The sequence below is a fragment of the Macadamia integrifolia genome, chromosome 3 (assembly GCF_013358625.1).
Source record: "Macadamia integrifolia cultivar HAES 741 chromosome 3, SCU_Mint_v3, whole genome shotgun sequence".
NCBI classification, from domain to species: Eukaryota; Viridiplantae; Streptophyta; class Magnoliopsida; order Proteales; family Proteaceae; genus Macadamia; species Macadamia integrifolia.
In genome coordinates this window covers 8,862,357-8,879,504 of record NC_056559.1, presented here as the reverse complement: position 1 = coordinate 8,879,504, position 17,148 = coordinate 8,862,357, and the positions used below count along the sequence as shown (strand labels likewise).

The 17,148-nt window shown below is 38.0% G+C and overlaps 2 protein-coding genes across 4 annotated transcripts; one reads left to right on the top strand and one right to left on the bottom strand.

The window, feature by feature from the left end:
• Positions 1-940: 940 nt before the first annotated feature.
• On the bottom strand, positions 941-2,128 carry LOC122073903 (protein AGENET DOMAIN (AGD)-CONTAINING P1-like). 3 transcript variants are annotated; one of them, XM_042638597.1, is made up of 3 exons: positions 1,876-2,128; positions 1,354-1,767; positions 941-1,140 (listed from the first exon to the last, which is right to left on the bottom strand). In XM_042638597.1, exons 2-3 carry the CDS (start codon positions 1,757-1,759, stop codon positions 1,133-1,135), a joined length of 414 nt encoding a protein of 137 aa, XP_042494531.1. In that variant the 5' UTR covers positions 1,760-1,767; positions 1,876-2,128; the 3' UTR covers positions 941-1,132. The 3 variants fall into 3 exon arrangements, with proteins under 3 accessions (XP_042494531.1, XP_042494532.1, XP_042494530.1); XM_042638598.1 differs by having other exon boundaries at positions 1,354-1,761; XM_042638596.1 differs by lacking the exon at positions 1,876-2,128 and having other exon boundaries at positions 1,354-1,860.
• Positions 2,129-2,194: 66 nt separating this feature from the next.
• Positions 2,195-16,788, top strand: LOC122073902 (dol-P-Man:Man(6)GlcNAc(2)-PP-Dol alpha-1,2-mannosyltransferase). Its single transcript, XM_042638595.1, has 10 exons — positions 2,195-2,497; positions 3,376-3,463; positions 4,977-5,136; positions 5,799-6,016; positions 8,243-8,538; positions 15,446-15,560; positions 15,644-15,782; positions 15,867-16,063; positions 16,184-16,273; positions 16,373-16,788. Exons 1-10 carry the CDS (start codon positions 2,220-2,222, stop codon positions 16,511-16,513), a joined length of 1,722 nt encoding a protein of 573 aa, XP_042494529.1. The 5' UTR covers positions 2,195-2,219; the 3' UTR covers positions 16,514-16,788.
• Positions 16,789-17,148: the final 360 nt, after the last annotated feature.

Genomic DNA, 17,148 nt, shown 5'->3' with positions numbered 1-17,148 from the left:
CCTTTGTCCAGGAGCTACTATTTCTGATACCTTCATCTGATGCTCTACCATCTTTGATACTAGCTGATATTGTACGTCTCTGATACTCTGTCAAATCAATGTGATCAATGCCATGTGACGTTGTTAGATGTACTGCTGACTCAGACTGCATTGTATTTACAACAATAGCAACACAATGTACACTGTGTGTACAACCTAATGTATTGTGTAGACACTAGATTCTTTTAGACAATGCATTGAAACTTTTGGAATTGATTCATTTCATTGTAAAAAAGTAATGCATAGGCTCCGGTGCAAAGATGATGCCATACAACCACCATTTCATGCAAATTAAGATTTCATACAACCCGCTCTCTTGGAGCATAGTGGGGAATTCGACCACCATTAATAAAAACCACCAAAAAAAGTAAGAATCTAAAATTAAGGTAAAAGAATGCTGCCCGACCTATTCCCCTATGCCCACACGCAAGGAGCAAAATGATCACCCCACCCTCCTTTTGTATGCCCATGCAGACCCCCCCTCCCCCCCCACATTGGCCTCAGGGTGGCACAGAGGCCATGTCACCGGCAACAAACCTTTCCCATACAATTATTACATTACATACCTTGCTAGACTTGAAGCTAATAAAAGCACATTAAAGCTTCTACTCTTAGTTTAATAGTTTAACACTGTATTATATTGGTTACTAGGCGGGAAATTTGTTTCCATATTTAGAGAGAGAGAGAGAGAGAGAGAGAATCAAATTTTGCTGAGACAAGTAAATCATCACACAGTTGAAAAGCTTCAGCTAGAATCTCAAATTACTGGTAGTTTTTGATGAAAAGATAACAGTTAGTCCGGGCTCCTGTATTGCCATCACCAATTGCCTGCCTGCATGTACTGCAGAACAGAATCAGATTCCTCATGAACAAAACCAGAAAACTGATAGAGAATTGGAGATGATTCAGCAGCAGTCAGGACTGGATTTCCATACAAAATTAACCACAACACTGACTAAATTTCAGTTTCAAGTCTTTAACGAGTTTACAATGAAACAGAGGATTGTAAATGTCTTGAATTCAATATACAGCAATTGAACAATCCCTCCTTCATTCCTCTCTATCTCTGCTGTGGAACCAAATTAAAGCTGTTTCAAGGGCCTGAGAAAATAGATAGCAGATCAATCAACACTTGCAAAATAAATGAAGAAACATTGTTACAGAAAAGCACAAGATGAAGAATCGATCTCCAAAGAACAATTGATGGATCAATGTGATTCAAGAAGGAAGAAATTTTCTATTAATCAAAAGATGCAATAAAAGAATGTATCAAAGAAGCTGAAATTGGACAGAATCAGTAACCAAGAACCATACCTTTATCGAGAAGATACTCCCATTTGCCATTTTTCCACTCCTGATGAACTCTCAACTTAGAAACAGGGTACTCAATTCCTTCTCCAGAGATTTCGAAGTAGACATGATACTTGGACTTGTTTCTTTTGGTGATCGTTCCAACCCACCATCCATCGTTATCGTAGGCATCCACTCTGTCGAATTTACCAAATTTAGAAACCTGAATTGCAGGAGGATAAGGTCTTATGTCATCAGCACAGACGATCTCTCTCAACAATCGCTTCCCATCTTGGGCTAAAAGAGTCTTATATTCCACCAAGAAATGAGTCTTTTCCACAGCAGAGATGATCAGTGCAGAGTAGTAAGAACCCACGAACCCCTCTTCTTTGCTGCAGATTTCAACCAGGTCACCACTTTCGTACGCCATTGCTGTTCCTTCGAAACCCATATGCTTCGAATTTCAAACCCTACTGAAGAGAAGTAGGAAGAAGAAGGAGAAAAGCCATAGAGTGAGTGAGTGAGTGAGTGAGTTCTTCAACGTACCTGAGCAGTTTTACTCTGAAACCTGGTTTATGGGTTCGTCTCGGCTAGAAACAATGGCGAGAATCCGAGATAGACAGTTACGGTTTAATTGGTAAAGTATCAAACCGGATTGATCGGACCAGGACCCTTTTCTGGTTCGGATTCTAGCCCGGAAATGAACCTATCTCGTCTTCTTCCGAGTACTTTGGGAAACAGAACTGCTTTACAGACTAAAACAAAAGCAGTTTGATTGCTTTGGGTTTAAGTTTCTCTCTCTAAATTTCTCTGAGAGAGTGACGAAGAGCTGAAGAACATTTCTGTTTCTCATTTATTTGCGGTGATTGAAGCAAAGAGAATCGATCAAAATGGCTCTCTCGACGCGGCAGCGACGCCCTCGGGGTTCTGATCCAACGTCATCTTCATCGTTGCCGTCCTCTTATTCGAAGCTTGACAAACCGGAGAAATCGGAAGGAAGAGAAGAGGATAAGGGTTTGGGTTGGTTTCTTCCCTTAATCATGCTTGGGGTGCTGAGGCACATGAGTGCTACCTCGAACATAATCCATGACTGCGATGAGGTTTTCAATTACTGGGAGCCACTTCATTACCTTCTTTATAAATCTGGGTTTCAGACTTGGGAATATAGGTATCTTTCCTTATCTCTACGGATTATAAACCATTTCAGCTGTCAGCTGTTTTTGATTGGCTTTTTTTGAATCTTTAAGTAGTTTTGTTTCCCAAAAGAAGGATTCTCACTCTTATTTGTATCTCACTTGAGTTTGCTACTTCTTCCATGTGAATGTGGAGTTAATTGATTCTAAAATTATCTCACACTGATGGTGGGTTTTACTTTGAAGTTGAAAGCGGACTGCTTTTTAATTGCTCTGACTGATATGTAAGTTTGTAATGTCATTCACATTTTCCTGTCCTTTTCCTTATCATATTTTCAGTGGACCGGACGAGCACCAAAGGGGGGGGGGGGAGGGTTGACCATATGAGAGATTTATTGATCCTTAAAATTGTACTCCCTATGCTTACAGAATCAACCCAAAAGAGTTGGGGTGGGGGGTAGGGTTTTGGGACGGGGAAACAAGAGCACTCCAACTCATAGTTACTAGTTGTATCCTGATTTTTTTCCTCCTTGTTGTATGGTTTACGGTTTTTAATTTATTTTGCTACCATTTTACACAAAACACACAAAAACTTTTAATCAATTGATACGGGTGGAGTGAAGGACTACATCCTAGAAAATTAGTCACCAACAGTGTCACTTGCATAGACACCTGTACCAAAAAAAAAAAAAAAAAAAAAAAAAAAATCCTATTCTCGTAACAATTGTATGAGGAATCTAAGCATTTGCAATCTAGAAAGCCTTTTCCTTTTCAAAAGTGTTTCATTGTATACCTATAGGTTTCAATTTGTGGCAGCTACCCTGTTAACCTTAATGTTTGAAGTGTGTTTGAAGGAACATTTTTTATTGATTAAATTGTTTTGTACTGATTTATTTATTTCTGTATGTTGCAGCTCCCAGTTTGCTCTTCGCTCATATCTATACGTTATTTTCCATGAATTAGTGGCTCAACCTGCTTCTTGGCTGTTTAGTGAGGAAAAAGTGAGATGTTCCCTTTCTTGTTGAACAATGTTGGATATTTTTGATAAAATACTAGAGATTACCATTTAAGATAAGTCCAAAGTCAGTATTACATTGTTCATTGGACCTCAGCAATTGTTTAAAACATTTTTAGGGTCATATTGTTAATTTGCCTAGAAAGGTATTACATTTTTTTGGGTATCTCAACGGGACATGCTTTTCAATTTATGATGATTTGGGAACTTCCATGAACCTTATATGGTAAGACCGAAAGTACTTTGAGTTTAAAAATGTAGGCAACAATTTTTCTGGGTAGGTGTGTCTGGAGAGGTTTTCTAGATGTGGCAATTCCAGTTGTTGGTTATCTGGGGTATGGTTTGGATTGGCCACCAGTCAAATTTTGGACTCAACTTCCCTCCCAATTATGTCCATGCAACCTTGTATTTTTGAGCTGCCCATGTACTGGCATGCACTCTCCTTGTAGTCGTGTTCAATACCTTGTTTTGACACTTGGCCAACTCTAATTGGGCTGAAATTTGATATTTGAGTGGTGGACCCTGGCTTCTAACAGTGCTCAAAATTTCAGCCCCATCTGACTTGCCACATGGCAGAACCTGGTTTCAGTTTGTAGAACCTCTCCATATATGTATAGTTGGGACTCTTTCTCGGGTTTTCCCCTGAGAGAACATAGACTTGATGCACAAGCTGTCATTAAGCTTAATTATATATATTTGTGGACAAGATACACAATTTTAGAGGTTCCTTCTTGCTAGATCTGAAAGGTGGAAGATTAAATTCTGCTGTATTTCCTTAGATGGTAAAAAGAGTATCCAGGAAAAGTCCCAAACCAGATTATAACAAATATCTAGTCATAGTTGTCACGGCGTCAAATTGATGCAAGGCGGTGGAGGGGTGGCTAATCGATTTGGCGATGAATCGCCCATTATGGCTTTGGCGGTCAAATATCCCATGTGTCATTTTTTATTTTCTCTGTTTTCTAAAGTTATTTAGTATGCTACTTTTTTATTTCCCTTATTTTCTAAAGTTATTTAGCATGCTATAAGCCTACAAGATATACCCAATAACATATAAAACCAACATTAAGCAACATCAAATCATCAAAAATCAACATAGCCCTATCAAAATCACTCTGCATTTTACAAAAAATCGACCGCCTAGTGAATCAGGCGTGACCTGGTGTCCGTGGCTGTGCCATGGCGACCGCTATTTGTGAGTCACGTAAATCGTAGCACTGCCATGAACTTTTTTTTCAGTCAAGACGCCAAATCGCCACCTAGGCGACACCATGACAACTATGTATCTAGTCATGCTGATTTTTAGGTATTTTAGATCTTCCTAATCGGGCCAATTCAATAGGATGAATAGCGTTATACCTGTTCCAAAATAAGGACCATGTTTGGTTGTTTTGTGCATATACATCAGAGCCCCCCCCCCCCCCCCCCCTCTTCTTTTTTTGATAGAATAGTTGTACTGACTTTAGGATTATTCCAACTGTACCTCTTGCAAATTTCAGGTTAGAGTATTTTATGCTGTAAGACTCTTTCTTGGTTTCATCTCAGCCATCACTGAGGCAGCACTGGTGGTAGCCCTTTCCAGGAAATATGGAAAACGTCTCGCTTCTTATGCACTGGCAATGTTGTGCTTGACCAGTGGATGCTTCTTTGCTAGCACAAGTAAGCTGTTTCTTTCATATCCTGTCTATACGTGCAGTAATATATATATATATATATATGCAGTTGCGCGGGGAGGGAGGCTGTTTGCAACTTGGTGGGTGCTAACCTAAGGATGTGAACCGTAAAACATTACGTGTCTAATACCCAACTCACACTACTCTTCTCTTCAACCTGAACCAACCATAGGGCAGATAATTTGACCTAATCCACCTTGGGTTGGGTTGGTTCGATTAACGTTTTAAGTTAGGCTTGGATTGTAGTGTACTATAATTGAAATTTTCTTCATTTTTTTGTTGGCTAAAGGATATTGGAATAAAAAAATTTGGTTCACTTACACGATGAAATTACTAGAAATATTAACTACTTGGCTTGTTCAAACCCAAACTGACTGAGCAGCTTCAGACACGAGCTGAGGTGAGGTCTGCGAAGGCACAAACGGGTGCCAGGTCATTAGGGCTCTAGGAGGACCTTAGGCAATCTTATATAATTCTAGCAGGACAATTATCTGCCCATGAATTTGCATAGCAAATGAAGCTTCATTGTATGTATCATTGCAACTTCTAAGCATGAAAGGCTAAAATAAGTCTAATTGGGTCTTTGGAAATTTTCTTTTCTTATTTATTATGTTTTGTCTAATATCATTCCTTTGGCTGCATTGCCAGGTTTTTTGCCGAGTTCATTCTCCATGTATGCCGTTTCTCTTTCATCAGCACTATTCCTTCTTGAGAAATATGCCATGGCAGTTTCAGTTGCAGCCATAGGAGTGATCATTGGTTGGCCGTTCTCTATACTGGTTTTTCTGCCAATAACTTGCTACTCTTTAATGAGACGATTCAAACTAGTGTTTCTTTCCGGAACAGCTATTTCTCTTACTCTGCTTGTAAGTTAACTGAACTACTAGTTCATCTAGAATTGTATCCACCTCATGTTTTTTGGTACATAAATAAAGGAGAAGCTTGATTACATCATAGTTCACGATTTCAATTTCGACCAGGTTTTCAACCACACCAAAATAATTCGGATTTCAGCCAGATTTCGACCGAAATCTTGTACATTTTAGCTGCATAATTTGTTTGACCATTTCAGTGGTCAAATGGCCATGCAGGCCATTTGAAAACCTGTAATATATTGGAACCTTTAGATAGTTAAGTTTAGATCCTAGGAACCTAGTGTAAGCCATACTCTGTTGTATGCTTTCTCTAATTTAACATTTTCTATACATAATTTAGTACTAGAAGTCTAGAACACACAAACTTAATTAGAAATACTAAATAATTCTGACTCAGTGAAGTTGTATACCTGCCTACAGTGTCCAATGTATAAAACATTGAAGACCAACCACTAAATATCTAACATATTTTTTGCAAAAAATATATTTAGAGGAAAAGGCTGTAGCTTTTCAACTTGGAAGCTTGCACAAATCTTGCTCAATTCTGGTAAATTGTCGATGTAGATGTGTTGTGGTACCTCAACATTTGTTCCACCAAAAAATGTTGGTGATTCGGCAAAAAATACCAATTTTTTTTACCCTCTTTATTATTGTAAACCTCGAAATGTGCGAAATGCATCTGTTTCAATCCAAATAGTGCTTACAAAAACACTACTTTGTAATGATTCGACCGAAATGATGCTGAAATTAGACTGAAAATTTGGCCAAAATGATAGAATTTCAATCTGAACTTTGCATTCCTTGTGAATTGACATACGTTTCATTTCAACATAAAATAGCTTGTAAGATTTCGTCCATTTTTTACTGAAATCTTGAACCGTGAGTCCGTGATTGAATATAGCCTGTCACCAAGTCACAATTTTTTGCCAAGTGACCACGTGTGGTTCCATGTGATAGACAATCCCACAACCATTTCACTGGTCAAATTTTATATTATTGCTGGTATTTTTTATAAATTTTTATCATTTGAACTCACTTTCAAGGCAATTCACAGACTTTAACTCAATATTTTTTTTAATCTCTTTTTGTACTTTTTTTGACCTGAAACTCAACCTATGAGCTGAGTGTGCTGTCCTCCATGACGTGCCATGTGGCAAGTTGGTAATGGGCTAAATATAACCAAAGCTATGTTTCGAATAGACAAACTCTATGCTAATTGGGAAAACCATTTCCATGTTTAATCGAGGGCTGTTAATAGATTTGGTCTTTACCCAAGTCTGATACTCTCTTCTGATCCAATTATGTTGAACGCAGTTGTAATCACTCTGATTCAATTCATTTAAGATGAAGTCCAATTATAATAGATAAACCAATTATTGGATTAGAAATAAATATACTCCAATTCAATATGGTAAATATACAAAACTATTAATGTATTGTAGAGAGAATATCAGAAAACCCATGACCAAAACAATTCGATTTGCAAAATAACCAAGATTGATTAATTTTTTTAATCTCGTAGACCCTGTAGGTGGCAGAATTTTATTTCATGCAGCTTGTTATAATTATGATAATGATAAACAGTAACGATATGATTTGCTTTTTTGGGGTTCCATGGTCTGCGTAGACGAGGAAACTTTACTAGTCTGCACCCATTTACTGCCAAGCAACAGCTTAGATGAGGCTGAAATTTTGTGGACAGGTAAACCCGGTGGCCCCCCGCCCATGATCAGGTTTCAGCCCTAATGTAGTCTGCCAAGTGGCAAAATAAAGCAATAGAAGGTGCATGGACATACATGGGATGCTGAAATTTGACACAGAATTTGGATCATTTCCTAAATATCCAATGATCAGTATTGCCATGTGTCCCTCCCACGTGGCATAAATAGGCATGCAAACAAGGTCATGGCATGTAGCCTGTGCAGACCAGGAAACCTTTCACTTTTTTTTAAAGTTTTGTTTGTTATTATCGTTGTTATTTATTTTTTATTCGTTTGGTTGTTGTGTTAATCTTTTCCTAAAGACATGTCTTAGGTTTATTTATGCACAACAATTGTTTATTACCCATTAATTGTTGATTATTGGCAATTCGGTTCAAGTTACAGGTAGATTTTATCATCAAACCTTGGTTTGTTGTTCTTGTTTTAGGAATATGATTTCTACTTGGCTTCTTTCTATTTGTTGTGCCTGTACTCAAGGATTTCAGGTTTTTTCCAGGGACTCTCAGTATGTATTGATTTTTACTACTATGGACGATGGACATCATCTGTCATCAATCTATTAGTATATAATGTTCTGGGAGGTGGCGAGAGCCATTTGTATGGTGTTGAAGGTCCATTTTATTATCTGAGGAATGGATTTAACAATTTCAACTTTTGTTTTGTTCTTGCATTGCTGTTCCTGGGAATTCTGCCAATTGCAAAGAAGAAATATGCCCCAGACCTGCTGGTTGTAGTCTCACCTGTCTACATTTGGCTGATATTTATGTCCTTACAACCTCACAAAGAAGAAAGGTTAGACTATATTTTTACTTCTTTTTATTATTTTATCTATCACTTATCAAAGGTTCTTTCCTCCCTCTTTATCCTTTGGAGTTTTATATGTAATTGTGCTTTGTAAGTTTTTGAATCAAGTTTCAGCTTGTATTTCTGTATCTTTGATGCATGGCCTGTACAGCTGGCACTAAGGGGCCCAAAATTCAACTCAATCAACCCTAATGCAGTTGCGTTATAATGGCTAAACCAGCATGACCCGATCCATCCCAGACCCAGATGAACTGGTCCCAAGATTGGGTTTTGGTCCAACAAGGGCCGGTAGGGGGGATTTATTTTATTTGGGAGAATTTTGTGCTCTTTTATTTTTTTTATTTTGGCTTAGCTATTAGATACGTAGGAGAGTCCTTACTGTTTTTAGTTTCATTGTGTAAGGTAGTTTCCCAACTACCATTTGTTTTCACTTGTGTTTGGAGTTTTTCTCTTTATATGTGTAACCAATCAGCAATGGAAGAGGATTGACAGACTTGAAATTTTAAGTTGGTTGGATCTTCACGGTGATGTGACTACCTGCTGATAAGGCGGTGCATTCCTCCTTCCTCTTTGATTCTTGTTTGTTCTTCTTCTTATTTACTGGTAGGTTTCCTTTCGTCCATTCATCTTTCACCTACTGCAGAGAAGGCATCCCACTTGTCTCCACCCTGGAATCCCACCAGGGAACACTGCTTACATCCCAAGGGTTGCTTTTGTAATCTTTTTCCATTTTAGAAAGTAAAAAATCGTGGGAGGCTAAGTCCCTCGCTTTATTTATAATATCTTGATGGGCTACACACCAAGTAGGAAACTCTTGCAATTAGTAATAAATCCTTTACAAATAAGCAGCCATAGAATAAATAACTAGTAGCTATGTAATAAAATTGAAAGTTCTAACCTATATACTACTAAAAGGATTCCTTCTTCTTAGCTAAGCAATTACAAGTGTAGAAGCTATCTAAAGTAGCCTTCAACAGAAATTTTCCATAGCAACCAAGGAGTTTCCAGCTGCATCCAATCTTCTAAGTAGATCCCATGCAAGATCTGATCTCCTGAAAAAGCCTAAACATGCTGAGAAATACCGCTGGTTGATGACCAGCGCAGCTGTCAAGCCCTAAACAGAACCGTGGGCTGATTGGGCTGCTGGTTCGATGTCTGTTTGGACTGGCCTATCTTCTCTCTTTCCTCCTTCGATTTACATCATTTTGTCAACTGGAGTGATACACATTCCAGGCTCTGGAAAATAAATCTGGTGAATCAGTACGGAATCCACACCAGTTGATTTATAAAAATTATGAATCTGCAGTAATAGTATTAAAAATTCACTAATTGTCCAGCAAATCCCAATCGCGGGGAAACCTAGGATGGGTTTTATTCGCAAGTTGACTTTGCTGGTTTATGCTGAAATATTGAACAACAACTAACATCACTGATACAAACTTGATGGAACTTGAATATACTCGTGATGAGCACATTGAGCAACATCTCAGTGATGAGTGATAAATCCATAAAATCTTCACAAACTTGGAAGGAAAGGAGATAAGAAAAATCATGCCACCAATTAAAGCTAAGATTGGCAACCGAAGCTTAGGAGTATTTTGGGCAACTGTTTGTAAAGAATTCAGGGAAGTCTCTAATCTAGAAATATGGAATATTTTGAAGAAAGGGATTGGTGCAGATCCAAGATACTCCCTCAAGTCATCTAGAAATATGGAATATTTTGAAGAAAGGGATTGGTGCAGATCCAAGATACTCCCTCAAGTACACCAGTGTAGGAGGAAGAAACAGCCTTATTCTTAGCTTTTCCTTCTTGAGTAAACCAGTTTTCTGGCATATTCTCATGGCCTTGATGCCTTCGGCCTTTTAACAGCCCTTCGGAATCAGCCCACTTTTCCGAGCGATGCAGTACAAGACATGTACCCCCAACAATCCACATTGTAGATTGACATGAAAAGATAAGTGTAGTAATCACTCCATAAGGACATGAACATATATAATAATCAGTCCAAACCAGTGGTCAGATATCTCAGAATAACAGATCACAGAATTAGAAAATAGGTTCAACTTTAGCCACCACCAGTATACACAAATCCAGTGGACACTGGACAGAATACTGTAAGATTTCAATTGAAAGCCAAGTAGGATGGACAGTAAACAACTTCAGAAAGTTGCTTCAATCTAATGGCTGGATTCTGCAGTTAAACATTAACATATAATTAGAAACTATATAACAGAATTAGTAACTACCATAAAAGTTGGGAAACAGAAGACTTCCTCCAATTGTAGAGAAATTAAACCATCAGAGAATACTTCAATCTAACCACCAATCGAATGCCAAAAGAAGGTATACAGTGCTTTGATGTGGCTGGCCGACAGGAACAGAAAATAGCAGCTTTTAGTTGGTAGAACTAGGGACTGTAGTAACCTTCAAACAGCAGATCAGATGAGGACCAGTTCCTGGTCGATTGGCTCACCTTGGATAGAGAAAAGCTCATTCAAATATTGCTCCAATCTGAAGGACAGAAGCTTTCAAATGGTTCACAAAAAAGATTAAGAATGTCCAAAACAGAGTTACTGCAAGGCTTTCTACAGGACAGCAGGAATCTCAGGTGCAAAATAATGTGTATCCAGTAGTGTGCATCATCAATGATCTTCTATCAGCGACAAAACATAACCAATAAAGCACCATTATAACAGGTAATGAAGGTTTGGGTATTTCAGAATCTGAAGAAGAAAATAAAAAAAATAAAGGAGGACAATGGAAGGGGAAGAAGGATATGACCAAGGCCATAGGCCTTGGTTAGTCTGTCACCAGTGGTAAGTGTTTCAGCATGAATTTCTCTCGGAGCACACGAGCATAAGCCAAGCTTTTCTTCACTTTTTTTTTTTTGGAGGTGGGGTGGGTGGAGGCGGGGGGGGGATGTAGTACCGCCCCTCTTTTTATTAATAACTTCAATCAAACCCCCTTGTGTGCAGAAGGAATCCCCTTCAAAGTAGCAATTCAATAAAATAGAAGCCAGCCTATTATAGTCCCTAATTTCTAGTTGCATCTCAAAATGAAACTGGATACTAAATAAAATATATCTTGTAGCTGCTTACAAAAACAGAAACAAATGGAAAATTGAATCTCCTTGAAAGACTGTCACGCAAGTCATAAAAAGGGACCCTTAATGGGCCCATTAGTTGGGCCTAATACATATGCCGCAAGTGGCTTCAAGGCTGGGCTTGATGGGACTTAATTGCTGGCCCATATGGGGCCCAAGGATGGGCTGCCTCGATGGGGCTTCACGGCTGGCTGTCGCTCGTTAGTTCTTCAACCTGCATGGATCTACATCATGAACTCTTTCCTATCTTACGATAGGAGTTCTTTTCTGTTTTGAATTCGTTTTCGTTGTATATGTAAGCAATCACCAAGATATACAGATTGGGTATGAAAAATTCTTAGTATATGCCGGCTGCTGTGAGAGATTGAAATTGGGTTTGACTAGTGGTCACTTCTTCCTTCCTGATTTGGATCTCTTCTGATTCTGTCTTCTCAGGTTGGATCTCTTCCTCAATCCTTTCCTATATTCTTCTTCTCTCTTCTCTTCCTGCTATATACATGGTTCCCATGGTTTCTCAACTAATTTCACCCTGCTTTAATCTGTTACATCTCATCTGATACTGAGTAGTTTAATCTGAAACTTTCTCAGGTTGGATCTCTTCCTCAATCCTTTCCTATATTCTTCTTCTCTTCCTGCTATACATGGTTACCCTGGTTTCTCAACTAATTTCAGCCTGCTTTAATCTGTTACATCTCATCTGATAATGAGTAGTCTGAAACTTCATGGTTAACTTTCTGATTGCATTCCCTCTTGGTTTCTTTTATTAGTTTTTAGTTACCAGTCCATATCATTGATTACACCTTCCTTTCTCTGTTTTTGTAACTTTCTGAAATCAGACCCTCGTATCTTTTATAGACCCATAAAATAATAGTTTCCTGGTTAGGACTTGGCTACTAGGTCTGGGCATTCCTGTTGGAAGGCTATATGTCTACTTGATTGAGTTTTAAAGGTTAGAACTCTCTTCTTGTAGTCCCTGTTGTACTATCACTCCTTCCTCTTAAATTCTGAAATTTCAAAAGCATTCACTCTCAAGTAAAAACTCTAGGTATTGTTTGTTAAATACTGCCAGAACTGATTTTCTTTCAAAACTACATTAAATTATGAATTATGTTTTAACTTCTGCCATTATTTACTGAAATTCAATCTTCTTGTCCTTTTCCTTTAAATTAAGGGAGAGGTATGGGCACACCACCTGCACGCTAGCAGGCGGCACCAGTGGGGCCTGGGATGGGTTAAATTCAAAGGGGGAAAGAGAGAGAGAGAGAGACACAGCTCCTGCTAGTGTGTGGCACATGGGTGGCATGTCCAGATTTTTCCCTTAAATTAATTACTCTTCTATGATCAGATTCTGTTCACATATTTAAAGGGTTCTAACTGTTCTGAATATTTACGAAACTGCCACAACTCATTTTTATTAGAGTTATTTTTCACTTGTGGGCCTATAGTGATCCGAATTTAAGTATTTCAGAACCAGGGATTGCATTAGGGATCTTTTGTAATACCTTTTTCTTATGAAGGCATGTATGTCCCTCCTAGGGAAGTTCTCTCCTTCCTTTCTTGAATAAGATCCTTTTACAAGTTGGTGGGTATAGATACATTTTCCACTACAAGGGTAGAGATACTTTCAACATTATATTTAGAACTCAAAATGTAATAGTATATGAAAATTCTATTACTGTGAAGTTCAACGGAATGGACGTGATAATATAAGTCCACAATTTATGTTCTGTACTATGCAAGACTGCAATTAGTGGATATGAACGTATCCAGAATGAATTAAAATAGAACATTGTGGCCATATCTGGAGGGTACGACCCATTTTCTTATCCCATCAAGTCTGGCATGGGTACTTTGGATAAGTGAAAGGGTCCATGTATCACAGTTTCTTGCGACTTCGTAGACTTACAAACTAAAAATATGCATGATATTAACAACTATAATGTAGCATTCGCTTCGTAATTATGGGCAAAGCCTTCTGAAAACTGTGATAGCTGCCACTCCTATTTTGAATCTAAATTGTTTCTGTTTGAAGTCTTTTTGCAGAATTTTTGGCGCATTCTGTGAAATTTATTGACGTGAAAATTGGACTTTAAACCGAGCTGTATTTACTTGCTTATATGTAAATAGATTTCAAGACTTGGTGGTACTGAAATTTTGTGTTTGAAAAGCGAAAAAAGGATTTAAATGTAGGTCATGGGATTCCTGATCTGATGGATTAAAAACAGATTCCTGATCTGCACATCTATTTTTGCCACATGGCTGGTTGGATGGGGCTGTAATTTTGTGGTCAAGTAGGCTCCAAAGTCAAGTTTCAGCCCAATTGGAGTTTGCCAAGTGGCAAAACAAAACATTGAATAATTAGGAGGGATCCAATTGTGGTTGGGATACAGTAAACATGTATGGAAATCGTAGTTGTCATGGTGCCAAGGCGAACCAAGGCATTGGAAGGCTGTCTAAGTGCTTAGGCGAGAGGGCGCCCGCCTTAAGGCGAACAAGGCAACTAAATGTTATTTTTATTTTCCATATTTTCTAACATTATTTAGTAAGCTACATATATCTTATATCATAAAAAATCAACATTAAGTTACATCAAGTCATTAAAAATCAACATTATGCCCCATTAAATCATAAAAAATCAACATTTTGATTAATGCTCTTGTTCTATAATAAGTTTGACAGGTCAAATGATTTTATTTTTACATGAGGCTTTTGTATTAAGTATAACATAAAGTAAGCTTTTCAACAAGTCTAAGATTACATAAATCTGAGTTGTAATGACAAAGTTATGTTCTGGTCAAACTTATTTTAAAGTGCGCGAATGCTGTTAAAATCTTCTGAATGAAAAAAATTTTATGGATATCAAAACAAAAGATTATTTTACCAGACTTTTGGTTTTTAGCAATATTTTAACATGATAAGATTTATAAAATTTTCATAATTGAGAAAAACCCCAGCATTTAAAAGTTGAAAATCGCCCGTACAATCAAAATCTAGTTTTTGTTCTTGGACTAGGGGGTTGACTTTTTATCATTTTGGAATTTGATTTTTAAACTATTTTTATTGGATTCAAATATGAGGTATTTGCTTATTTGTGAATAAATGTTATTTACTTAAATGATATTTGGCATAAATAAGTGCCAAAACACAAGGCAACATGTAGTGCAACAAGGCGACTATTGCCTAGGCCCCAAGTAAACCGCCTGGACGCCAAGTCGTCGCCTTGGCAACGCCTTGACAACTATGATGGACATACATGGGGTGCATATACCAGTACAAGGGAGGTTTTTTGATTGAATTAGGCTCACGTGGCTAATCCAGACTATGTTTTCTTTATACGTAGTCAGAATGGCCACCTTCCCAAGGGGCATAAATAGGTGCACTCTACCAGGTATCTGTTTCTATCTGCCAGACCAGGGGAACTTATGCCTAAGGGATTATACATAATATTCTTTCTTGAAATGTTAAGAGGGTTAAAATAAAGTGTCAATCATGTTTGTCAAAATATTTGTACTTAATATTACAAATAGTGACTTCTGTGGCTAATGTTCAGCAATTGAGCATAATCATTACAACCCTTCTTAACCTCATCCTGTACTGGTGAACATAGAGCACGTTTTAGTTTAAACAGCACTTGGATTTGAGACCTGTTCATGAGAAAATGTAAAAAATTTTATTTTGAGAACCTATTCAGGTTCTGATGGTGATCCCAAAATTGTGAACATGGTATGGCTGCGGTGAATGTTGGGGAGTGATGCAAGTGATGACTTTTAGCATTTATCATTCGGTTTCAGGTTCCTTTATCCAATATACCCGCTTGTTTGCGTTGCTGCTTCGGCTGTCATTGAGAGTTTTCCAGATCTATTCAGGGACAAGTATGACCCTAATGCTAATGCTTTCCTTATCAAGGCAAGTTCCTCCTATCTCAAAATGTTTTTCCAACTCTAATAAACTTTCACTAATAATGGTCCACTTCTGCTCATTCCTAGTAGATTGCCAAAATACTTAGACCTGTGGCCCTGAGCCTCATATTATGTGCTTCTCATAGTCGGACATTTTCTCTTATTCATGGTTATTCTGCACCTATTGAGATATACAAACACTTGGAACATCATGACGATGCTGGATCAGGTGAGAATTGGTCTCTGGAAATAATTGGGAAATTGAAATATTGGAATTATTATTTCTTTTCCGGATCTGATATTTATCTTGCAGGTGCTGTGGTCTGTGTTGGAAGTGAATGGCATCGATTCCCTTCTTCCTTTTTCATTCCTGATTATGTGAGTGAAGTTCGATGGATAGATGATGGGTTCCGGGGGCTCCTTCCACTCCCATTCAATTCTTCCTTGGGTGGGACAGCAGCTGCACTACGTTATTTCAATAACAAGAATGTAGCATCTGATGAGCAATATGTAATTATCCTTGATCTGAAAGAGTCCTACACCCTCCATTGCTTCAACTCAGATAATGTTTCCTTTTAATGTTTTTTAAGATTTTCCCCCAAAGGATCCTCATTCAAATCTCTTTTGCAGCTAAGAGACCTTGAAGCATGCACTTTTCTTGTTGAATTGGAACTTCAACGGCCATACCCTTCACGTGGAAGTGACATGTCAATATGGGAGGTAAGATTAGGGGAATGGATTATTTTTTCTTATTAGATTGGATGTTTTTCATCTTCATTATAATGTCTGATGTTTATGATGAAATTGTATAAAATCCAGGTTGCAGCCTCTTTACCATATCTGGACAGGGAGCTCTCACCTCCTATGTACAGGTCATTCTTCATTCCATATCAATGGTGGGACAAGAATGTGTTCGGTATGTATAAATTGCTGAGGAGAATATCAAGTACGAATTCTTGATCCTAGTTTTGGAGGAGAATGACTAGTTATCGCTGAGTTTATCTGTTGAATCCTCTTTGGCCTCTGAGATTTGAACTCCTATGAAGCATCAAGAAACTATCTTGCACTCACCTCTATACATTATGTTGTAGACTTTTTCATGCCTTTCTTTTTCGAGGGTTTAGTCTAACGATTCCAGATGATACGGATTGTTACCCATTTTTGTGCTAGGCCATGGGTCTTTATTAAAGAATTCACTATGAGACCAACTGGAAAAGGGGTTGTTTGGTATCCAATCCAAGTGCATGCCAATGTTGAGTAATTATTATTTTTTATTTTTTTTATACAAGGATGTTGATACGGACTTGGAAAAACTTAACCCCATAAACTGGTTTACAAAGTGAGGGAACTTAAGGCCTTATCAATCCATATTAATTCTCTTGAGAAATCAATGTAGGATCAGCCCCACCATGACTGATGGGATTGCAACAGATGTTGAGTAATTGTTAATGCTTGGGTTGTGTATGATTTTTGGACTAAGATACTCAGAAGCGTATGAAACGTTGTTCCACCAGGCTCTGTTTCCCATTCTCCCTTGGTAGTAGTACATGTCAAATCGTGATTCAAAACCTATGTGCAAAGCTGTTTGCCCAGTA